At 57.5% G+C, this 23,069-nt stretch overlaps 2 protein-coding genes across 6 annotated transcripts in view; both read left to right on the plus strand.

Annotated features, from left to right (window-relative positions):
- The window catches only part of LOC137755070 (large ribosomal subunit protein eL19), a 406,958-nt gene that overhangs the window by 36,134 nt on the left and 347,755 nt on the right, over positions 1-23,069 (plus strand). The window lies entirely within an intron of this gene.
- Positions 1,050-21,113, plus strand: MLLT6 (MLLT6, PHD finger containing). 5 transcript variants are annotated; one of them, XM_068529548.1, is made up of 20 exons: positions 1,050-1,382; positions 2,610-2,689; positions 3,177-3,231; positions 3,482-3,591; positions 4,587-4,690; positions 4,937-5,030; positions 7,209-7,364; positions 8,018-8,116; positions 10,632-10,770; positions 11,393-12,007; positions 12,465-12,646; positions 12,880-12,988; positions 14,206-14,272; positions 14,478-14,617; positions 15,105-15,302; positions 15,407-15,495; positions 16,628-16,977; positions 17,410-17,500; positions 18,526-18,882; positions 19,506-21,113. In XM_068529548.1, the coding sequence occupies exons 1-20, from the start codon at positions 1,274-1,276 to the stop codon at positions 19,545-19,547; spliced, it is 3,186 nt and encodes a 1,061-aa protein (XP_068385649.1). In that variant the 5' UTR covers positions 1,050-1,273; the 3' UTR covers positions 19,548-21,113. The 5 variants fall into 5 exon arrangements, with proteins under 5 accessions (XP_068385649.1, XP_068385647.1, XP_068385648.1 ...); XM_068529546.1 differs by having other exon boundaries at positions 1,051-1,382; positions 10,632-10,851; XM_068529547.1 differs by having other exon boundaries at positions 1,051-1,382; positions 7,212-7,364; positions 10,632-10,851.

The raw sequence follows: 23,069 nt of genomic DNA on the forward strand, positions 1-23,069 counted from the left end.
CGCAATTTCAGGGACTTTAATACTTTGGGGTGCTGTGTGTGAGTCTATGTTTTGTGTTTGTGTACATGTATCGAGCTCAAGTGTAAATGTGTTGTTCGTGAGCACTTCCGCAGTAGTGGCTCTCTAACTCGCGTGGGTCTCTAAGCGCGCCTGAATGGCTGGACCTGGGGTGTGCCCCTCTGGGAGGGTACGGTAGTGTGGCTGGATGAAGCTGAGTGAGTCTGTGTGTCTGTGGGTGCCTCGGCGTGCTTCTGAGGGGTCTGAGTCCCTGTGCGTGCGTGTGTGCCTGTGAGCTGGACCGGAAGCTCCCCGAGGGCAGGAACACCCGTTTGTTCACTGCTCTATCTCAACGACTGCACATAGTAAGCATTCAATAAATATTTGTTGAATGAACAAATGTCTGCGTGTAAGAGTGTCTACCCTCCAGACAGACCTCCAAGGGAAGAGCCCGCGAGCGGCCACTCAAAAAGACCCCCGCACACCGAGGGGTGAGCAGCCCACGTCGCTCCCGCTGCTTCTAGCGCCCCTTCCCCTGATCTCCACCTCCAAGTTTCCTTGGGGTTGAAGAACAGTCGCAGAGACGAAGACCTGGGCGGAAGGGGCTGGCGAATCGGAGACCCGGGGCCGAGACCAAAGGGCAGGCAGATGCAGGGCTCAGGAGCGCCAACCGAGAGCCATAGAAAGAAAAAGGAAGAGGGAGAATGAGCGCAGAGCGAGCAAGCGAGCGAAAAGCTCCCTACCAAGCCAGGCTTTGTTCCCTGAACCTAAGACTTTACCCGGCGGCGGGCGGCGGGCGGGCCGGGAGCGAGCAAGCGGAGGCGCGCGGCCATGGCTGCCGCGGCCGGGCAGGGGGGCCGGGGAGGCGGCGCGTGAGCGGGCGGCGCGGGGCGGGCGGGCGCCCGCGATGTGCCACTCGGCACCTCCCCCGCCGGGCCCGGGCTGCGCGGCGGCCGGGCGGCCCTGGTAGCTGGGCGTGCGGCGCGGAGGGGGCGAGCCCGGCGCGCGGGTCTCATTGTTGGGGGGGGGGGGGGCCCGTCGGGGCATGAGGGCGAGAGCACGGCGGGGGGGGCGGCCAGACAGAGCGAGCGAGGAGGAGGAGGAGGAGGACGCCGAGGAGGAAGAAGGAGGAGGCAAAGAAAAGAAGCGGCGGCGGCGGAGGAGGAGGAGGAGGGAGCGAGGAGGCGCGCGGCCCCCCGCTCCCTCCCTCCCCCCCTGACCCCCGACCCCCGCCGGCCGGCCCCCCGCCCCAGCCCCGGAGGGAGCTCATGGGAGTATGAAGGAGATGGTAGGAGGCTGCTGCGTATGTTCGGACGAGAGGGGCTGGGCCGAGAATCCGCTGGTCTACTGTGATGGGCACGCGTGTAGCGTGGCTGTCCACCAAGGTACGGGGGTGGCCCGCGGGGGGGCGGAGGGACCCAGGGGGCGGCGTGGGCAGGGAGCCCCCGGCCGCGCCCTCTGGAGACCTCCCGGGGCTCGAGCGCCCCTCCCCCACCCCACCTGAAGAGAAGGGAGGAGTCGGGGGGCTGCCCCCGCCCGGTCCTGGAGGACCGGGTCAGGCATTGTTTTCTTGCCTATTGTTCCAGTCCCGCGCCCCCCACCCCAAGTTGAGGGAGTTTGGGGACAGTCTAGGGGCCAATGAGTGCACTCTCCGCGCCCCACACCGCCAGTGTCGGGGCTGCTTGGAGAATGTTTACCTGCGAGGTGTCCCCTCCCGCCCGGTTATTTTGGTCCCGGCTCTCGGAGGGAGAGGTCAAGGGGGGGGGAGGTCATCCTCCCCTCCTGCTTCCGGGTACTGGGAGGAGCGGAATTGGGAAGGGAGGAGAAGGGTCCCAGGGGAGAGGGGACTCCTAAAATCCTCCGGGGAAGAGTTGCGGATAGGAGAGAGGTTGCGCCGGGGGCCGGGAATCGAGAAGAGGGAGGTTTGGAGTTTCCCCCAGCAGCACATGGTTCGGGAGTTAACTCCTTGAGGAATCTTGCCGAGGGCGCAGACTGGCATCTCCCGCCTGTCTGGCACAGCCAGCTGCCCCCCCCCCCCACGCCCTTCCTGGGACAGCCCTTAATCCTGTCGCTGTCGGGTCTTCCCGCCACTCTCCTATTGGTTACCTGCACTGCACCTGCCCTCGGCCTTGACTTTTGAGCTGTACCTATTATAGTTAGTGGCAGAAGATGAGCTCCCTAGACCCCCGACTCCCCCGCCTCTTCCATTACTGGCCCTTTAAGAAATGCCCCCCCCCCCCAATAACAACAAAACGCGTTTGTCTATCGTAAATGTTGTTCCTCTGATTTTCTCTTCCTGATGATGAGGACTGGTCCTGGCAGGAGCTGGGAAACAGAAAGCTGGGTACAGAAAGGGCATGAGGGGAGGATCTTCTAGAAGTTTAAGGTCAAGGACTCAGACGTCCCACCTCTGCTTGGAGGACTTGGTTATGTGGTTGAAAGCTGGCTGCGTGCTGTTGGGCATTCCTTGTGGTCCTGCTGTCTAGTGAGTGCCCCCCAGGCTGGGAACAGCCCCCTGGCCTAGTTCTTTAGAGTCACCCCCTTCCCCCAGTTATTCTGGGAACAGCCACTGGTGACAGATTTGCTTGGTGATTCTCCTCCCTCATCCCCAGCTTGCTATGGCATCGTCCAGGTGCCAACAGGACCCTGGTTCTGCAGGAAATGTGAATCTCAGGAGCGAGCAGCCAGGGTGGTGAGTTTGAGACTCCTCTCTCCCCTCCTGTACACCTGAGGATCCCCCCCCTCCCCACCGAGCTATGGGACTCTGAGGCTGAGGCTGGGGTGGGACTGTCACACAGGATTTCCTGTTTCCTGCACACCTGTCACCAACCCCATCTCTCCCTCAGCTTATCCCTCACTCTGCGTCACCTCAGGCGCCGGGCCTTTTATTTTTGTTTGCTTGTTTGTTTGAGCCTTTTATTATGGAAGGTTTCCAACCTGTACAAAAGTAGAGGGAATGCTATAATGAGCCTCATGTTGATGTGGATCACCCGTCTTCAACAATTATCACTCGTGGTCAATCCTGTTTTCTCTGTAGCCCCACCAGTTCCTCCTTAGACATCTTATCATTACATCCTGGGGCCCTCTGAATGTGTTCAGGGAGGGCCCAGCTCAGCAGATCCCCCACCCCCTTTGGGAAAGCCCACCCCCCAAACCCCTGTGCCCCCTTTTATTGGCAGAGGTGTGAGCTGTGCCCACACAAAGATGGGGCATTGAAGAGGACTGACAATGGAGGTGAGAGGGGTGCTGAGCCCCAGGGCTCATCTGTTGAGGTCAGCAAGGCCCCCTGAGCAGGGTCTGGGAAGGCAGGAGTGGTCTGTGGGTGGGGGTGGAATGAGGAGGCTGGTTTCCCTTCCCTTCCCTGGCTGGCAGTGGAGTCTGATGGGAAGGCCACGGAGGAGGGGACCATCTGCAGTATGGGGTTGTGAGAGGTGGGGGTCTTGGGCTCGCCATCACAGCTGAGGCCAGCCCCACACTGCCCCAGGCTGGGCCCACGTGGTGTGTGCCCTCTACATCCCTGAGGTGCAGTTTGCCAACGTGCTCACCATGGAGCCCATCGTGCTGCAGTACGTGCCTCATGATCGCTTCAACAAGGTCAGCGGCCCCTACCGTGCCCCATACCAGTCCCTTCCCTAGCCAACCATTCTTGGGTCCCTCCAGCCCTTTCTTCATCCAGTGTAATTTGATTCTGTCCAACCTACACTTTCGGGGAACTCAGGAGGTGGGTAGGCACCTTCCACTGATAGATTCAGGCTCGTGCTCTGGAACTCAAGTGAAATAGTAGGCTCCCTTGTACAAGTACTGCCTGAAGGTAGACCTTAGCGAGCAGTTCACTTATTCATTCACTGAGCACATTTTACCGAGTGCCTACTATGTGCCAAAACTGGGGCAAGATGCTAGACACACAGTGTTTAGATTGATCAAGACAGGTGTGCTCCCTGCCCCACGGAACTCACACTTCTGTGTGGGAAGACTATAGATATCAATAAACAGGCAAATAAAGTAAATGCAACTTGTGTTAAGTGCTGTAAAGAAAACAAACAAGGTACTGAAATAAAGGATACCCTGCGGGAGGCGGGGGGGGGGGCGCCTTACTTTAGATAAAGTAGTCAAGGAAAGAGACATTTTGGTTGAGACCTGGGTGATGAGAAGGAGCCATCCTTGATGAGGGGGGAGAGTTCCAGGTACTAGGCAGAAGGAATAGCATGTGCAAAGGCCCAGAGGTGGGGGTGAGCTCACCAGTGAGGAAGGCAGACACAGTCCCTGGCCTTATAGGGCTCACCATCCAAGGACTGCACTGTCCAGTATAGTAGCCACTGGCCACATGTGGTTATGTAAATTAATTAAAATTAAATAGAACTTAAAAATTCAGTTCCTCAGTCACACTAGCCACATTTCCAGTGCTCAGTAGCCTGTGTGGTTTGTGACTGCTGTATCGGACAGTGCAGTACAGAACAGTTCCATCATCACCAAAAGTGCTGTTGGACAGCCCTGACCTAGGATCATGTGGAGAGGATGGAATTGAGCGGGGAGACCAAAGGATCCCTCAGGGGGAAGGGAGGAGGGCACGATTGTACTGTATCCTGCAGACATGTTACATCTGTGAGGAGCAGGGCCGGGAGAGCAAGGCAGCCTCAGGAGCTTGCATGACCTGTAACCGCCACGGATGTCGACAAGCTTTCCATGTCACCTGGTGAGAGCCCCGCCTGCCCTGCACCCACCCCGCAGGGTTCTCTAGCCAGCTGTACCAACCCGCTCCGAGGTTTGCCATGGATGGCTGCCAAATAGGTTCATCCTAGCTGCTGCCTCTTTGGAGATGATGGCAGTGCTTTCCTTGGGTGATCTTGGCTTCACCCCAGCAGGGATCTAGGAGGGTGCAAGGGAGGTGGCTGATCTGGTTTGTGGCCACACCCTTCTCAGGCTGACCTCTCTTGGTTAGTGCCCAAATGGCAGGCCTGCTGTGTGAGGAGGAAGTGCTGGAGGTCGACAACGTCAAGTACTGTGGCTATTGCAAATACCACTTCAGCAAAATGGTGAGTTTCATCTGGGCATGAGTGGGTCAGTCAGCCATGGTTTAGAGGGTATGGGCTCTAGGCCAGGCCAGTGCCTGGTGCTGGGAGGACAGACGTGGAGGCACTATGTCCCTGCCCTTGAGGAGCTCACCACTGGATGAGGAATAATTGAAGCACAGCTGAGGGGTGTGAATCAGAGCTCAACCGGGCAGTCCATCCAGAGGACGGAGCTCAGGCCCTGCCTGTCAGAGGCTGGGAGGCTTCCAGGAAGAGGCAGCATTTAAGCTGAGCCAACATTTGTGGGGCTTGCTGTGTCCCAGCCTCTGTACTAATCTCTTTATGTGTGTTTTTTTGTGTGATCGTCCCCAAAACCCTAAGAACTAGGTGTACTGCATTTCCCCGTTTTTATGGATGAGTAGGCTAAGACCCACTAAGATTATGTTATTTACCTCACAGCTGGTGTGTGGGATTCAGAACAGACAGTCTGAAGCTTCTCAGGAGCCTGCTAAGCAAAGACAGAGAGAAAGGAATCCCAGGCAGAGGGATTGGCATGGATAAAGTCCCGAGATGAGAAAGAGCATTCATAAGCAGCAGAACAGGGTGTGTGGTAGGGACAAGGCAGGAGATGAGGCGAAAAAGCTCAAGCAGGGCCAGAGCTGGACTTGCTTCTGCCCCAGGTTCACGGGCCCAAGGAGAGGTGGGAGAAGGGGTGCTAATCCATGTTTGTGGAGAGACATGCGTTTCCAGAAGCTGTGGGATGTCCTGGAGAGGTATGCTGTGGCCTGACTGGGAAGGCAGCTTGGACCTGACCCCCAGGCCACAGGCTTGTAACGCTGCTTGAAAGCAAGAGGGTAACATGATCAGATTTGTGTTTCAGGAAGATTACCCTGGCAGCCACTGTGAAGCCAGATCTGAAGGGCCAGGGCGGCGGCTGGGAGACAGCTGTGAGAAGGGGGGCATGGAGGGATGAAGCTGGGTTCTAGAACCATTTCTAGATAGACTTGCCTACATGTTGGGGTAGCTGAGAAGGAGGAGTTGAGGGTGGCACATAGGATCCAGGTTCTCAGTGCTGGGTGGATGGGGCTTGAGCACCTGAGGGTGCTGTGAACAGGTGGTGCAGTAGGCTTCTATAGGGCTAGGATATGTCCTGGTCTGCCCCGGAGAGTCCCAGTTTGTGCCTTTTGCCCTGGTATAATTATTAATAGCTCCTCCTTTCATTTTCAGAAGTGTCCTACTTCGGATCATAAGTCATAGGGTCATCTAGGTGCAGGGTTTGATATCAACAAGGTAGGGAGCTCGGTTTGGTTCATAGGAGGTGCCAAGTGGGGATGTTCAGATTTGGTGGCTGTGAGGCCCCCGGGCAGGGTGGTAGTGGCAGCCCCAGGTGTATAAGGCTGGGGCTGGAATCCCCGGGTGCCCATCAGGTAGGGGGCTCAGGTGTGAAGAGAACCATGAGGTGGGGGAGTTTAGAGCTCAGCAAAGTAGAAGCAGTCCCCACCGCTGGGGAGGGATGGGGTCAGACGAGGCCTGAAATTAGTCCTTGGATTTGACAGTTGGAGGTAGTGGGTGACCTTAGAGGGAACAGCTATAAGCCTAGGACAGGTGAAGCCATCAGCCCAGGCAGTGGGGAGTCCAAGGCCCTGGCTGGGAGGAATGGCAGCACAAGGGTTGTTTGGGTTTTTCTTATGGACGTTTACTCCCCACCGCTTCTTAAGGGCAGCAGGTCCTTTGGGACAAAAGGAACCACTGTGTTTGGTGGAGGGCCAGGAACAAAGGAGAAGGGGTGATGGCTGGAGCAGTGGGGAGCAGGGGCTCCCATGAGGGCTGTCCCGCATGTCCTCCACCCCAGGGAAGGAGGTGGTGGTGGGCCGTGGCCCAGGGCCTGAGAGGGGCCAAGAGGGCACCATGAAAAGAGGTGGGCGGAGAGTGAGAGGCCTACCTCCATCCGTGCCTTGCTGGGCCGAGACGCCCCCACCTCTTCTGGGCCTCCGTTGCTGCTGAATCTCGTGCACTGGACAAGCCAGTGGGGAAACTAGGATTCCAGTCTAGGGAACGCACTTCCGTTGAGCAGAGTATCATTAAGGACACAGGGTCCTCTTAGTGACAGGCAGGGCGGGGGCGGGGCTCCCTGATCTTCAGGAACCTTTCCCTAGGCTAGTGAGAGGAGGGCGTGGCAGTTCCTCTCGGTTCTCTCCCCAGAAGACATCCCGGCACACGAGCGGGGCAGGCAGCGGAGGAGGGGGAGGCACAGGGGGAGGCGGTAGCGGCTTCATCGCTGGCCGGAGGAGCAGGTCGGCCTCGCCATCCACGCAGCAGGAGAAGCACCCTTCCCACCACGAGAGGGGCCAGAAGAAGGTAAAAGTCTTCTCCCTCTACCCCTCCTGCCCACTCACAAACAACTGTTTCTTTCAAGAAGCCACCACAGGTATTCGGAAGGCCATAGGGCCTACCCCCTTCCTTCCTCTGAGGCCACTGAGGGCAGAGAGGGGACTGAGGAAGTGACATGTGAGGGTCACGGAGGGTGAGGTGAAGGCTTGGCTTCCCTGGGGCTCTTTGTATCTGTGTGGTCCCTCCGTGTCCTCCCCCGGACACGACAGTGTCCCCAACATTTGCACACACGCCACAGTCTAGCCATGCGTCGGTCCAGTTTGTAAGTGCACATGCCTGCGTCCCCGCCACACGTCACAGTGTGCCCGGCTCCCGTCCCTCCGCACAGCTCCGTGTCCCGGGTGTGTGCTCACATGAGTGGTGCTCTGTGTCACTGGCATGATAATGGGACAGGCTATTTTTAGCAGGCAGTGAGGGGGAGGGGGAAGGGCTGTCGGCTCTCAGAGGAACCTGCCTGGGCCACTCCTGTCCCGCCAAAGTCCCCCAGTCCCTCCATAGGGGGAGATGGTGCCCACAAAGCCTCGTCCTTGAAAGGACCCCACTCCCCACATGCCTGTGCTGTGTTTATCCTGACCCAGACTGTTCCGCAACATCAGTTCCGGTCCCTTCTTCCTCCCCAGAGTCGAAAGGACAAAGAACGCCTTAAACAGAAGCACAAGAAGCGGCCTGAGTCACCCCCCAGCATCCTCACCCCACCTGTGGTCCCCACTGCTGACAAGGTACTGCTGCCTACACCCAGGAGGGATGGCCACAGCAGCGGGAGGGAGGCACGGGGTGAGGGGTCGGGGTGAGCACCCCTGGGAACCTCTGCAGCTTCAGGTTAATATGCCTCTGCTCCCCACCCCGCCCCCCTCTACTCCTGTTCTAGCCCAGGAGGGGCCTCTGCTCCTCAGCCCCACCAGTCACTGACCAACCAGGAGAGTAGGGGTGGGGTGGGGGGCACCACCCTGCCTGCTGGCTGCCAGATGTTCACATCTGCCTCTGTCCAGACAGAGGGCCTCAGCGCTGGGCTCCTGTCTGCAGGTACAGTACTCATGGTGTTTCTCTGATTTTCTGGGGCCCATTTCCCCAGAGAGAGGCAGAGAGGACCCCTTCACTTTATCCCTCCTCCACATCAGGAGGCTGCCCAGAGGCTGTTGCCTAACCAAAAGCCCGCTCCATGCGGGCTGGAGGGACTGAAAGTGCGGCCCTTGGTGGCTTGCGGGGCAGGCCTGTGGACCACACCCTGAAACCCCCACTGATCCCACCTTCCTGGTAGGGGCGTGGCATGTCAGGCCTGACTCCAGAAACTGGCAACATCTGGATAAGCAACCAGCAGGCCCTACCCGAGGCCAGGGAATGGCTAATCCAAGCCAGAGCAGCCCTCGCTGCCCCTCCTTCCAGCCCATCCTCCCCATGGAAGGAGAACAGGGGCCTGGAGACACTGCCTCCTCCTGTCACCATTATTGCCCCATTCACCTCCACTGGCCTCAGGAGGTTGGCAGAGCTCTGGGCATCTTAGCAGGAGGCTCAGGTATCAGGTTTCCAGGGTGATGTTGCTGTGGCAACTGTCCCAGTAACCCTCTCCCCTCCCTGCTGCCCAGGGCTCACCTGGAAAAGCTTGACGTCTGCGCCCTCTGGTCTTTCCCTGGGGTTTGCAGGCAGGGGGAAAGAGAGGGCCAGAGATCTAGGAGTTATCCCAGTGGCCGGGCATCCCTTTGGATGTGTTGGAGCATTCTGCCCATCCCCCTCCACCCACCCCAGCATTTCAGCCACCCCTCCCCCTGGGCCCTCTCCTCCCTTGCTCTCATAACCACATCTGGCTCCCTTCAGAACTCCAGCTGTTGAAAAGAACAAAGAAAAAGACAAGAGACCAGGGCTCCGCCCAGGAAGGGGCAGCACAGGGTGGCTCTCATTCTCCCATCCATCCTCCCTCTGGCATTTGTTCATTTACTGAATACCTGGTCTCCACCAGGAGGAAAAGCCACCCCTGGTAGTAATACAAAGCCCTAACTCACTCATCACATGCCAGGCTCCCTTCTGGAACAGGGGGATGGAGGGGATGCCTGGAGGATTTGCTCATTTAATCCTCAAAATAATCCAATGAAGTAGGTATTTTATTAACCCCATTTAATAAATGAAGAAACTGAGGCACAGAGAAGTTAAGTAATTTGCTTAAAAGCACACAGCTAGGGAGTGGTGGAGTCAAGATTTGAACCCGGGCAGTTGGGCTTGAAGGCCTGTTCTCTTAACCACCACAGGACACTGTCTCTGCAGTGTATCACTAGCAGCCATGCCATCAGAATCATCATCATTATCGACCCCATACTATGTATCTGGCATTGTGGTCCTCGTAATTCTCCAAATAGGCATAATTAGCCCCATAAGGACACTGAAGCTCGGTGAGGTTGAGAGACCACACAACATAACACGGTGGTAAACGGCAGAACCCACCAGGCTCACAGACCCCAGAGACCCCGCTCTTCCAGCCACTGCTGCCGCCCTCAGACATGGGGGACTGTATCTTGCAGTACAATGTGGCACCCGATGGCTGATGTGGGTGGGTACACGATACCCTGGAAATAAGAGGACAGAAAGATTTGTTCCACCCCAGGTAGCTATAGGGTGACTTCACGGAAGAGGGGGCTCCCGAGCTGGATTTTGAAGGAGAAGATGTTTCCCAGGAAGAGGAAGGCTAGGCTTTCCGGGCAGAGGGCTGGGCATGGAAGCGCAGGTTGTCTAGGAAGGGCATGGAGTGGCCAGGGAGTGGGCTGTCAGCCAGGTGGCTGCATCTGGGGGTGAGCATGGAGGGAGTGGTGGTGACTGGAGGGCCCAGGAGTGGGGCCAGGGCAGCCCATTCTCCGTGGAGTTCCTCTTCCCTGCGTACACCACTTCCCAGCACAAGTCCAGCCCTCTTAGGCCTAAGTATTTCTTAAATGAGTGACTAAGAAGATACGTGCATCAGTACAGGCTCTGGGACTGTTTTCATCTCTCGCCTGCCCGAGGTGAAGGACAGACAGTTTCTTGGATTCAGAGCTCCCAACTCTTCACACCCAGAAGTTACAGAGCTGCCTCCCCATCTCCCTGGTCTAGGAGCTCCTGCCATTATCCCCTTGCCCGAAAATCCTTCCTGAAGCTGACTCTGGGCTCTCCCAGTAGAGCCCTAGGTCCTGTGTCCTCCTGCTCCACTCCCAAGTCAGGGTGAGCCCAGACCCTGGGAGCTGGCCTCGAGCCTTCCTCTCCTCCTCCCCTCAGGTCTCCTCCTCAGCTCCCTCCTCCTCCCACCACGAGGCCAGCACTCAGGAGACTTCTGAAAGCAGCAGGGACTCAAAGGGGAAAAAGTCTTCCAGCCATGGCCTGAGTCACAAGGGGAAGAAGCTGAGCAGTGGGAAAGGTGTGAGCAGCTTTACCTCCGCCTCCTCCTCTTCTTCCTCCTCCTCTTCCTCCTCCTCTGGGGGCCCCTTCCAGCCTGCAGGTGAGTGTGGGCATCCTGGAGGAGGCTGGGAGCGGGACAGTCTTTGGCCCTGAGCTTTTCTACTAAGGGCCTTTTTATGTTGGTTTGCGTCTCATTTGCTTCCTAAATTGGTTGGGGTGGGGGGAATCTCCACCAAGTGACTCCTCTCCACACCCTCCCCTCAGCCCTCTCCTCTCCAGGTGGAACTCCCCTCTGGTCTCCCTCAGGGCTCACCTCTCCAACCCCCATAACCATGTTCATTATCCCCTGCACTTATGCTGTCAGGTACCATTTTTAAAGCACCACCTCTAATCTCCTGTAATCTCTGTAGTCATCGAGTGAGGTCACTAGGGTGGGAGTTATTCTCCTCCTACTTTATCACAGGTGGGAAAGCTGGAGGGCGGGGACACTCGTCCCAGGACACAGAGACAGTGGCAGAGCTGGGACAGGAAACTCAGCTTCCCCATCCCCTGACCAGAGCTCTCTCTACTAGTGCACACTGGGAGCGGGAGGGAGGCAGGGGATCTGGGGTCCAGCTGTAATTCCGTTTCCCTCTCTGCAGTTTCGTCCCTGCAGAGCTCCCCCGACTTCTCTGCATTCCCCAAGTTGGAGCAGCCAGAGGAGGACAAGTACTCCAAGCCCACAGCACACCCCCCTTCGGCTCCTCCCTCTCCCTCAGCCCCCGAGCCCCCCAAGGCTGACCTCTTTGAGCAGAAGGTGGTCTTCTCTGGCTTTGGGCCCATCATGCGCTTCTCCACCACCACCTCCAGCTCGGGCCGGGCCCGGGCCCCGTCCCCGGGGGACTATAAGTCACCCCACGTCTCGGGGTCCGGGGCCTCAGCAGGCACCCACAAGCGGATGCCCACACTGAGCGCCGCCCCCGTGCCCGCTGAGGAGACCCCTGAGACAGGCCTGAAGGAGAAGAAGCACAAAGCCAGCAAGAGGAGCCGACACGGGCCAGGCCGTCCCAAGGGCAGCCGCAACAAGGAGGGCACTGGGGGCCCGGCCCTTCCCTCCCTGCCCGGTGCCCAGCTGGCTGGCTTTACCGCCACTGCTGCCTCACCCTTCTCCGGAGGTTCCCTTGTCAGCTCTGGCCTGGGTGGTCTGGCCTCCCGTACCTTTGGGCCTTCCGGGAGCCTGCCCAGCCTGAGCCTGGAGTCCCCCCTGCTGGGGGCAGGTTAGTGACCCTTGGGGATGGAGGGTATCTCAGGGCCCAGGCAGTCTAGTGAGGGGACAGAGGCACAAACATGCAGTTAGAAGGAAATGTGATAGAAACTGCTCCAAAAGACAAAGGATGCAGATGACAGTCACCTCTGAGACACTCCCCCATACCCATTTTCTGCATGGTTGTAGCGGGAGAGCTTGCCAACAGGACTTAACCAAGTTTGGGTTGGGGAATTAGAAAAACGGGGAATTCTCCAGGCTTTAGCAGGGCAGTGGAATAAGCAGGCATGGCAAGCAGATGTCACCCAAGCAAGAAGTGACATCTTTGCAGCAAGAGGGTGAGACTGGTGTGTGGCCACATCCAGGGGAGTGTTCTCCTTGGGGAGAGGCTCCTCCAGCCACCTGACTAAGGTGGGGTGTGGGGGAGTGGTGACTCTAAGCTTCCCTCTGTGTCTGTCTTGTGCCTGTAGGCATCTACACCAGTAATAAGGACCCCATCTCCCACGGTGGGGGAATGCTGCGGGCTGTCTGCAGCACCCCCCTCTCCTCCAGCCTTCTGGGGCCCCCAGGGACCTCGGCCTTGCCCCGCCTCAGCCGCTCCCCATTCACCAGCACCCTCCCTTCCTCCTCTGCTTCTATCTCCACCACTCAGGTGAGGCCTTACTCCTGGGCTCCGCCATCCCTGGGCAGGTGGGGGACAGCCTGCTGAGGACCCCAGCTTTCCATGGGAATTTGAGAGATTGGGCTTGATCACCACCAGAACTTCTCCCTCTCTCTGGTCCTCTCTCCTCCCCAGCACACCTGGTCCCCTCCACCCCGGTGCACACAGTTGTGCTCTAGATCCAAGAATAACCACCAGGCTGGACTCTACCTCCTTTCCCTCAGGTGTTTTCTCTGGCTGGCTCCACCTTTAGTCTCCCTTCTACCCACATCTTTGGAACCCCCATGGGTGCCGTTAACCCCCTCCTCGCCCAAGCCGAGAGCAGCCACACAGGTATGTGAGTCTCTGACCCCATTCCCCTTTCTTCCCAAAGGCCTGAGGGGCACCTGTCACCTGCTTGTCACCCCAGAAAGGATGGGAGGGCTTTCTGGCTGCCCCCACCCTCTGGCCATTGCCCACCCTGCAAAAAAACATTCCAGGCACAACAAACCTACACTTTCACATTAAAACCCCCGTGAGGAGGCGGGACACGACAGGGCAGGATAAATACTGCTCCATCTCACAAAACAAAAAGGCAGAGAGATGAATGACTTGCTCAAGGCAGTTGGGGTAGGGAAAGGCAGAGCAGCAGCTGAAATTCTGGTACCCTGGCTCCAAGCCTAGTTCTCCTACCGCTGTAGCCTAGCTCCCTGCTGGCCTCTTAGTGAGTTCTTGGGATCAGAGTTTACTGAGATCCCACCAGCTGGACAACAGGCTCTCTGGGTATTTAGGAGTTAAGGGGGCGGATCACAAGTGCCCCTCCCTCTCCCTGGAGAGTCAACCCAGCCCCAGAGAGCTGATTGGTGCAGAGGTACCACCTGGCCGGCTGGAGGGCGGGGCTTACCAGTTAAGGTAAGCCTTAAGGGGGCCGAATCTGATTTCCAGAATTAAGAACCCTACAGAGTAGGTGACTATTTTTCCAAAACGCAAAGTGTAATTCAGTGGCCCAACAGAGGGTTTTGACGTCTAATTTTTTAGTTTATTAATATAAAAGTCATACAAAACTGATTATAATAGCTACAGTAATTAAGGCCTTGCTGCATGGCAGCTAAACCGTTCAGATTAACACTTCACATTTACTACCTTATTTTAATCCTCGTTACAATCACTTCAGAGAGGCTAGTTTCAAGCCCACGGTCACACAGCAAGTAAGTATCATATCCAAGTTCAACTCAGGACTGTGTAGGCCCCAAGTTTCTATGACTCTGAAGTTGTAAGTTTTCCAGGAAAAAAGTTGGGAGGTAGATCTGAAAGTAGCCAAGCTGCAGGAGCCTTTCTGCCTAGAGAAGGAGGAAGGGACGAGATCTCATGGCTTTGCCTCCCACGGCGCTGGGTTTCCAAGCCGGGGCTCCCAGCGCCTTAAGAACTAGAACTGGCTATCTGGGGTTGGGAGATCCTGGGGAAAGGGGTCTGCGGTAAGGTCCCAGATCCCGCACCCACTTCCCAGGCGGGGACTGTGAGGCCGACGGCACCTCTTCCTCGCTGATCCCTGCCCCCCTTCTCCTTCCAAGAGCCAGACCTGGAGGACTGCAGCTTCCGATGTCGGGGGACCTCCCCCCAGGAGAGTCTGTCTTCCATGTGAGGGAGAGAGTGCCGGCTTGGGGGAGGGGCTGGGAGCAGGGCGGAGGGACTGTCAAGGAGGAGAGGGCGGAGAGGCGGGCGCGGGGGAGAGGGTGGGATCCAGAGGGGATGACTGAAACCCCTAAGGCGGGAGGAGGAGGGCAGGGAGACTGGAGTGGGGGAGTGAGGTAAGCCTGAGCTCGGTTTTCCCTTCTGACCCCAGGTCCCCCATCAGCAGTCTCCCAGCACTCTTCGACCAGACAGCACCCTGCGGGGGCGGCCAGTTGGACCCAGCGGCCCCCGGAACGACTAACATGGAGCAGCTGCTGGAGAAGCAGGGCGATGGCGAGGCCGGAGTCAACAGTGAGAAGGGGTGACGTCGGGCTGGGTGACCTGTCCTAGGACACCCCCAGACTCGGTCACCTTTTCCCAGGTCCCCAAACGTCTTTAAGGTTCCGCCTGCGGCCCCGGCCCTGCCTTAACTCTGGCCAACCGAGGGCCTTGCCTTTAACCCTCGCTGGGTCCTGCTCCTGGGCCCGCCCCCTCTTCGCAGGGCTTTTGGCCCTCGCGACCTCCTGGCCCTTATTTTACTAAGCCCCAACTTCCGCCCGCCCCTTCCCTCCCAAGCACTTGGCCTCCACCCCAAGCCTCAGGCCCCACCCGTGGTCCTCACACCTCTGGCTCCCCAGGACTCACCTGAGTCCCTCGCTAGCCGGCGCCTTCTCTGCTAGGTCTCAGTCCGATTTCCTCCGTCAGGCCCCGCCCTCCAGGCCCCGCCCCCGGTCACCTGGCCCCGCCCCCAGCCTTTCCAGGCCCGCGGGGCTCAGGCTCTCTCGCATTCTGTCTGCAGTCGTGGAGATGCTGAAGGCGCTGCATGCACTGCAGAAGGAAAACCAGAGGCTTCAGGAGCAGATCCTGAGCCTTACGGCCAAGAAAGAGCGACTGCAGATTCTCAACGTGCAACTCTCTGTGCCCTTCGCCGCCCTGCCTGCCGCCCTGCCTGCCACCAACGGCCCTGTCCCTGGGCCCTATGGCCTGCCTCCCCAAGGTAAGGGGAATCCCACCCAGCCCGGGGATGGGGGCCTCTGCTGTGCGGTCGGAACTGGCCCTGACTCCAGCCCCTCACCTCCTTCCGTGATCCCCCTCCCTCAGCCGGCAGCAGCGATTCCTTGAGCACCAGCAAGAGCCCTCCGGGGAAGAACAGTCTGGGCCTGGACAACTCGCTGTCCACGTCTTCCGAGGTGGGCGCCACGGGGAGGGGCACCAGGGAAGGGCAGGAGTGGGGAGGTGCAAGGGCCTTCTAGTTGCATCTCTACCTTGCGGCTATTGGAGGCTGGACAATGGAGTGATTGGCTGAGTAATTGGTTGACTGACCCATTCATTCCTTCATTAAATAAGTAATAATTATGAGGTGCCTACTTAGCTCCGGGCATTGGCTAAGCAATGAGTGAGCAAATCGGACAGCCTTGCTCCTGGAGACAGGCTCAATCCAAGAAAATCAATAATTACAAATCAGGAAAAGTGCTAAGATGGAAATAATTTGAGGGCTATGAGAAAGAATGGAGGGTGGAATTCTTCTCTGAATATAAGGTGGTTAGGGAAGGCCTCTTTGAGAAGTGTTTGTGAAGAGTTTATTATAGTTTGTTGTAGCTACACACAAAATAATCCCCGTGTAATTGCTGGCGGTTGGGGGAGCAGTTGCTATTGTTATATTGTGGTTGTTCTGGAAATCAAACAAAGTGGGTTCTTGTTCTCCCTGCTACTTTCTAAATGTGTGACTTGGGCAACAATAATCATAATAGTAACTGACATTACTTGCATACTTGCCCTTTGTCATGTCCTGTGCTGAGACTTTTAAAGGGTTTGTGTGTTTCGTTTTCACAATAATTGTATGGAATAGGTTCTCCTCTTACCCCCACCTTATGAGTGAGGAAACTGAAACAGAGAAGCCACTCAAGCCATTAAATTGTGGACATGGGATTTGAGCCTGAATCTTTCACTCCAGCTGCCTGCAGAGTTGTTTAGCCTGTCGCCTAAGAACCAGTGGTTTCACCCATAAAAAGGCAGTAACGAGTTAGTACAGGTCAGGCACTGAACCCTGGGTCTGGTTCACCAGGTGGTCACTACCGTCATCACTGTTCAGTGTTAAACAAGCATCATGAGGGGTGCTGGGCCCCTAGGAAGTGACTTGTGAAGACTGTTTGGATTCTTAGCCTTTATCCCGGGCCTTGCTTCTTCCTGGGTGGCTCTGCCTGGGGGAAGGGGGGTGTGGCTGTGCTCTGTGAGAATGCTGATGGGTGCCGGGCCGGGGGGCCAGAAAGGTCATGCTGGCCCCCTGCCCCTCTGACCCCTCCCTTCCCCCTCCCTCCCCAGGACCCACACTCAGGCTGCCCAAGCCGCAGCAGCTCGTCGCTGTCCTTCCACAGCACGCCCCCACCGCTGCCCCTGCTCCAGCAGAGCCCTGCTACTCTGCCCCTGGCCCTGCCTGGGGGCCCTGCCCCGCTCCCGCCCCAGCCACAGAATGGGCTAGGCCGGGCACCCGGGGCAGCGGGGCTGGGGGCTATGCCCATGGCTGAGGGGCTGCTGGGGGGGCTGGCGGGCAGTGGGGCCCTGCCCCTCAATGGGCTCCTGGGGGGGTTGAATGGGGCTGCCGCCCCCAACCCCGCGGGCTTGAGCCAGGCTGGCGGGGCCCCCGCGCTGCAGCTGCCAGGTTGTCTCAACAGGTGAGGGAGAGCTCAGTCTGGGGAAGGGAAGGGGGGAGGCTGGCTCTGGGAGGGAATCCCCCCAAACACCCACAGTTCCTCAGAAGGAAAGCTGTCCTCTGGTCTTACAGGGTCTAGAATCTAGTCACCCCAGGTTCTCCTTAGATGTTAGATGTGAGTGCCCTCCGGATGGTAGCTCTCCAGGGACAAAGTCGTCTGTTTATGCCTTGTACCCTAGCTAGCCTAGGTTCTCCTTCTGGGAAAGTTCTTCCCTCTGACGTGCCTCCCTCCCACTGTCCTCTCTGAGCTCAGTCCGTTTCGCTCTAGTCCTCTAACATCGCACATCCCTGCCTCTCCCCACCTGGGTCTGAGGGAGTCTGGGAAGTTAGGGGAGCAGGCGAGGAGGGTTCCGCTGTCCCTTCCCATGGTCTGTGATTTGTCCCCCTGCCTCAGCCTCACCGAGCAGCAGCGACACCTCCTGCAGCAGCAAGAGCAGCAGCTCCAGCAGCTCCAGCAGCTCCTGGCGTCCCCACAGCTGACCCCGGTAATGCCCCTCCCTGCCTGGGCCGCCTCCCCTCCCCCAGCTCTGCTGGAAGGGCCCTCTCAGAGCGGTCTGGGCCAGTCCAGGGAGGGCAGCCCCAGGCTGGGTGGAGATTGCCCCTAAGGGTCATGTGGGGTCAGAGGGCATAAGGGTTCCTCTCGGGGGGGGCCCCTGGGCACTGGGGAAGGGATGCTGTAGTGGCCCCAGATCACAACCTAGCGAGAGGATCTGGAGGGTGGTGAGTCCTCAGTTACTGAGCGTTTCCAATTCCAGCCCCAAGGCTCTTCAGTGGGGAACCTCAGGGTCTGCGTAGAGAGGTGGCCGAGCAGGTGACAGACACCGCTTCAACCAGAGCAGCCCCTTTTAGGTCTTTCTTGTGTGTTGAGTTCTGCTAAGAATTCCTCTGGAGGAAAGGAATTCTTCCTTTTAAAAAGGAGGGAGTTGAAAAAATAGAAAAATATTCATTTTCATATAAAGAAACATGAGAAAGATACATAAGAAACCAATTCAATTGGTTATCTACAGAGGCCAGATGGCAGCAGGGGTAAAAGCAAGATTTCTGAAGATAAGCCTTAATAAATCACTTTGGGTTTTGGAACACTGAAAATGCTTTGCCTATTCAAAGCAAAAATAAATGACTCTTAAGGGAAAAAAAATGAAAAAGAGGGGAGTTGAAAACTATTGACCTCATTCAGTGTTTCTCAACTTGGGGTCATACCATCCCTGGGGACATTTGTGGTTGTCATAGCAACTGAGGAATTGATTTCGTGAGGGGGGGTGGGGCCAGGGATGTTAAACCCCCTGCACGTGGCCGGTAGTGCCCCGGCTGACAAACGCTGACGGTGTGCAACCACTTTCTTGTCTGGATGGGGAGACTGAGGCCCAGAGGAGGGAGTTAGAGACGGAACCTTGACTGTCTCCCAGGTCTTTTGCCTCATGGTCCTAGTGTGATAGGATGGTGCCCAGGCCAATGAGGGCAAGATGACCCTGGGGACCACTGGCCAGTAAGCAATCTGGCCCCCTTGCAGGAACACCAGACTGTTGTCTACCAGATGATCCAGCAGATCCAGCAGAAGCGGGAGCTGCAGCGGCTGCAGATGGCCGGGGGCTCCCAGTTGCCCATGGCCAGCCTGCTGGCCGGGAGCTCCACCCCGCTGCTGTCCGCGGGCACTCCTGGCCTGCTGCCCACAGCATCTGCCCCTCCTCTGCTGCCCGCCGGAGCCCTGGTGGCTCCCTCGCTCGGCAACAACACAAGTCTCATGGCCGCAGCAGCTGCGGCTGCAGCAGTAGCGGCAGCAGGCGGACCTCCAGTCCTCACTGCCCAGACCAACCCCTTCCTCAGCCTGTCGGGGGCGGATGGCAGTGGCAGTGGCCCCAAAGGAGGGGTGAGTAAGGGGTCCGGCTTGGGGGAGGGGCCGGGAGTGGGGCAGAGGGACCGTCCTGTCTCCCTTCTCCTGGATGGGCAGCGAGGGAGCATTAGAAGGTCCATCATCAGATGCATCATCAGAAGGAGGAAGGAAGCGACCCCTAGGGCAGCAGAGTGCCCTGCTCTAGACCCCAGGGCCTCTTCCAGCACATGGGTGCCCTCCTGCAGATCCAAGAAAGATACACTTCGCACATGGGCTAATAGCGAAAGGACCAATTAGAAAACGGCGTTCCTCTGGGGAGACCCATTAGGAAAGGCTGTTTCCTCTCTGATTGGACCATTTAGAAGAAGATGATGGTCTGGGTGGGCCATTTCAAGAAAGGCCCTCCCTTCTTCTTCTGAGGGCAAAGGGCCAGAGCCCGTGTGCTGCCCTCGGCTGGCACATGCCTGCTTAGCTGGGTGCCCTATGCAGGGCAACTCCCCCAAACACACACACACACAAGGTGACCCTGGTGTGCCGCCGCCAAAGCCCAGACCCTTACTGCACCCAACATCAGCTTTCTTGACCCAGGAAGCTATTCTCAACTGGGTGTTAGGACCAGACGCCTCCCAAAGCCCCAGTCTTCCTTCCTCTTTTTCCAGACTGCTGACAAAGGAGCCTCAGCCAACCAGGAAAAAGGCTAAATCCACCCAGGCTCCTGCTGACCCCCCAAGTGGAGGGGCAGATCCTGGTTTGAGGGGTCCCAGCCTGGAGCGGGCACCTGTACCCAGACACTGGAGAGCCCCGGCCCAGAGCATGTGCTGAGGCCTGGGGAGTGTGGGGTGTTCCTGGTGCCGAGGACTGAGACCGAGAGGGGAGCCCCTTCCATCTGGCCCCCCTCCCCCTCTGCACTGGCCCCTTTGTGAGGGGCTCAGGAGGAGGACAGGCTCCAAGCCCGCCTAGGAGCCCCCACTCTCAGCGAATGTTTTGAGGTTCCCCAGAGAGCAAAGTGGGCCATGGCATAAGTGGGGGGTTGGTTGAACCCGCCACGTAAAATGGATTAGCACTTGAGTGGGATAAGTGGGGGGCTAGGCCCTGGGCCTGCCCCTGTGCGGAAGTCTTTTATGGAAGAAGGGGTGGCCCTACTTGACCTGCAGTTTCTTCCCAACTTGGGCAGATGGCAAGAGGGCTTCCTGGGACTGTTTCTCGCTGGGCCCCTTCCCCTGCCCCCGACAAGGGTCACAAGCTGAGCTTGTAAAAGCCCACAGACTAGGGGGCCGAAGAAGGGGTAGGATGGCATCAAATTTGGCCCGAGCCTCCCTACCTCTGGGGGGTGGGCCCCAGTGATGGGCTGGGGGAGGGCAGGGGGTGGGTGGCCCAGCCCCCTCGATCCCCTGCCCCTGTTTGCACTATTGGATTTAGGAGTGCCGAGGGTGGGGAGATGGAGCTGCCTGACTCAGAGAGCGTGTATGCGTGTGCGTGTGTCTGTCCGTCTGTCTGTCTGTCTACCCCTGGAGCCCGGGCAGCCGAGGGCAGGGATAGGAGCAGTGCTCTGATGAGGCAGTATCAGAGGGGCGCTCCCAGGTCTTGTTTGCACCCTCTCACCTCACCAACTTTGGTCCCTCTCTGGGGCCCGAATGGTTAACAAAAACCAGAACCGTACTCCAATATTGGAGAGTAACTGGGGGCTGGGGGCTTTGAATCAGGGTAATATCCTGCCTTTCCTCCCCCAGACTCCACATGGTCTCAGTGCCCCCTCAGCGCTCCCCTTCCCCCACTGATACCTGGTCCTGCTTCCCTGGCAAAGGGGAGCCCCAGGGATTGGGGGACGAGGCAAGGGGGGGTTAGGTGCCACTTCTTTTAGTGAAACCTTCCTCCCAGGATTAGCCAGCCTGCCTTCCCGCACTCCACCCCCACCCACCAGGGGAGACTTAAGCTTACGCTGACCTACAACTGTCCCTTCACCCACCAGCTATTTCCCCGGGGTGTAGTGGGCAATTCTCACCTTAAAGAGTCCCCACCTGCCCAGAGCCTTTGGTGGCCAAGGTTGAGGGCCGGTGGGACAGCCAGGAGAGGGGCGAGGTTGAAGCCTGTGTCTGTGTCGGGTGCACTGGGGTCGGAGCCAGGAGGAGCGTGGCCAGCTTCCCTGATGACCGCGTCTAGTCAGTCTCTTTGCATGTGTGGATTTGTGTGTGTGTGTGTTTCTGTTTGGGTTTTTGTTGTTGTTGGTTTTGTTTTGTTTTTTAAATAAAGAAAAGAAGATGTGTATATTTTTGGCAATGACAGAAACGTAGTGCAGATATATTTTTGCCTGTGCTGCTCAACTGGTTTTTTTCTGATACTGAAAATAATATTAATATTCCTGTTGATAAGACTTTGTAAGATGTTAGGGAGCTGATAATGGAGGGGGTGGGTGGGAATCCTTCAGAGGCAATTTCTTAGGCACTTGCAAGGGCTTGGGGGGGAGGCGGGCGGCAGTTGTGATGACCTCAGAAATACTCACTTTTTATTAACGCTAAATATCAGTTAGAAAGAAATGATAGAATTCAGCATTTTATTCATCTTCATCTATTAAGCTGTCTAACTCCCTGCCCCCAAACCACTGAAAAGAAAAATAACCTTCAGAGATTCTTAGAAGAGTTGCTCATTCACACCCACACCCTTGCCCAAGGCCGGCCCACTTACAGCCAAAGTCAGCTTCTGTTCTGGACAGTGAGGGAAGTCAATCCACCCCAAGGCCGCTGTGGCAGAGAGTGAGAGGTCCAAATGACTTAGTGCACTGGAACCAAGACCTCCCCTTCCCTCCAGCACCCGAGAGTCTGGGGTTCTCATCTCCAAGAGTCTCTGTTTTCTGACTTTCCCCAGGCTGGGGTGCAGTGGCAGGCAGGCAGGTTAGATTTGAAGAAGGGACCCAGGCTGGGTATGGGTTGGTGCTGTGCCTCAGTTTGGGGCAGGGGGACATGAGAGCGGTGGTGCATTTCCTCTTTCGAGGGAGCTTTATAATAGGAAAGGTCTGGAGCGCTTCAGGACGGAGTGGGGTCCCAGTGCAAGGGGTATGACTACCGAGACACCCCCCCCCCACACACACACACACCCCTGCTCCCAGCCTCAGTCCCTTTCTCTAGGATGAATTTGGATGGGGAGTAGAAAGGGATGCAGATTTATATATGGCTCTGTCTAGGGGAGGGGAAGGATGTGGTTTGCAGGGCGGAAGTGGAGTTTGAAAATGCAGAGTGGCGCTTAGTATGTCATCCCCCTCAGCGCAGAGGTGTGATTGCAGTGTGCATGCAGAGCCGCTGTCTGGCCTTGAGGTCACAACTAGTGCGCGAATGTCAGAGCTGGAAGGGACCTGTCTTTAGGTGTCTTTTGAGCCAGCTCCTTGCTTCACAGGTGATAGCTCCAAGCCTAGGAGGGGCAGGGGCTCAGGGGCAGAGCCAGGACCAGCCCTCAGGACCTTGGCCTCCCGGTCCTCGGCTCTCCTGTCCCACTGCACTGCCTCCTTGTGGCTGTCCGTCTGTCCCTGTGTGTGTGTGACGCGTGGTGTGAGTGCAGGGCTGTGCCGGGGTGGGGGGTATCTGTGAAGCACTGTCTTAGCTCAGAGCTGATGGATCCTCTCCAGAGACAATGACACTTTAAAGGTTGCCTTTTCTTCTCTAAGTTTTTCCGATTTGTTTATGAGTTTTTCCCCTCAGACTCCTAGGTCTATTGCTGCCTCCAGGCGCCCTTCCCTTGAGGCCGATGAGAGCACCCCTGCCCACTCCTGTCCTGAGTTCTAGGGAAGTACTCCTAGGAAGGGAGCCAGAGCCTGGGAAAGAGAAAGAGCCAGCTCTGAGAAAGGGTCACCTTCTCCACACGGCCCTTTCCCAAACTGGAAATGCAGACAAGTTTTCAAAGGCACAGGCTCCCCCTGCCAGCCTCCAGCATCTTCCTTGGTGTGCGGTGGGCCAGAGTTAAGGGTAGGCAGCTTGCTTCCAGTTCTCCTTTATCCCAGTTTATTTCCTGGGGAGAGGTGCCTGGAGGGATTAAGGTCACTTCAATTGGGAGTTTGCAGGAAAGTGGGGCATAGTACCCTGGCTCCCTCCGGTCACATCAAACCAGATTAAAAGTGTGTCTGGCTCCCAGCCACTTTGACTTGATCTACTGAAAAGTTGGGGACTGAGGGGGTGCCTTCATTGCCCTTTGGTCACGTCCTTCAGCCCAACTTGGGACTTAGGTGGTGGGACTGG

This window comes from Eschrichtius robustus, chromosome 20 (assembly GCF_028021215.1).
Source record: "Eschrichtius robustus isolate mEscRob2 chromosome 20, mEscRob2.pri, whole genome shotgun sequence".
Classification (NCBI taxonomy): domain Eukaryota; kingdom Metazoa; phylum Chordata; class Mammalia; order Artiodactyla; family Eschrichtiidae; genus Eschrichtius; species Eschrichtius robustus.

Bases quoted from the DNA above. Each gene is read 5' to 3' on its own strand.
- MLLT6 (XM_068529546.1), top strand. From the start codon at position 1,274: ATGAAGGAGATGGTAGGAGGCTGCTGCGTATGTTCGGACGAGAGGGGC. The intron at 1,383-2,609 runs GTACGGGGGTGG...CCTCATCCCCAG, and splicing joins TAGCGTGGCTGTCCACCAAG to CTTGCTATGGCATCGTCCAG. The intron at 14,273-14,477 runs GTGAGGGAGAGA...TTCTGACCCCAG, and splicing joins CAGGAGAGTCTGTCTTCCAT to GTCCCCCATCAGCAGTCTCC.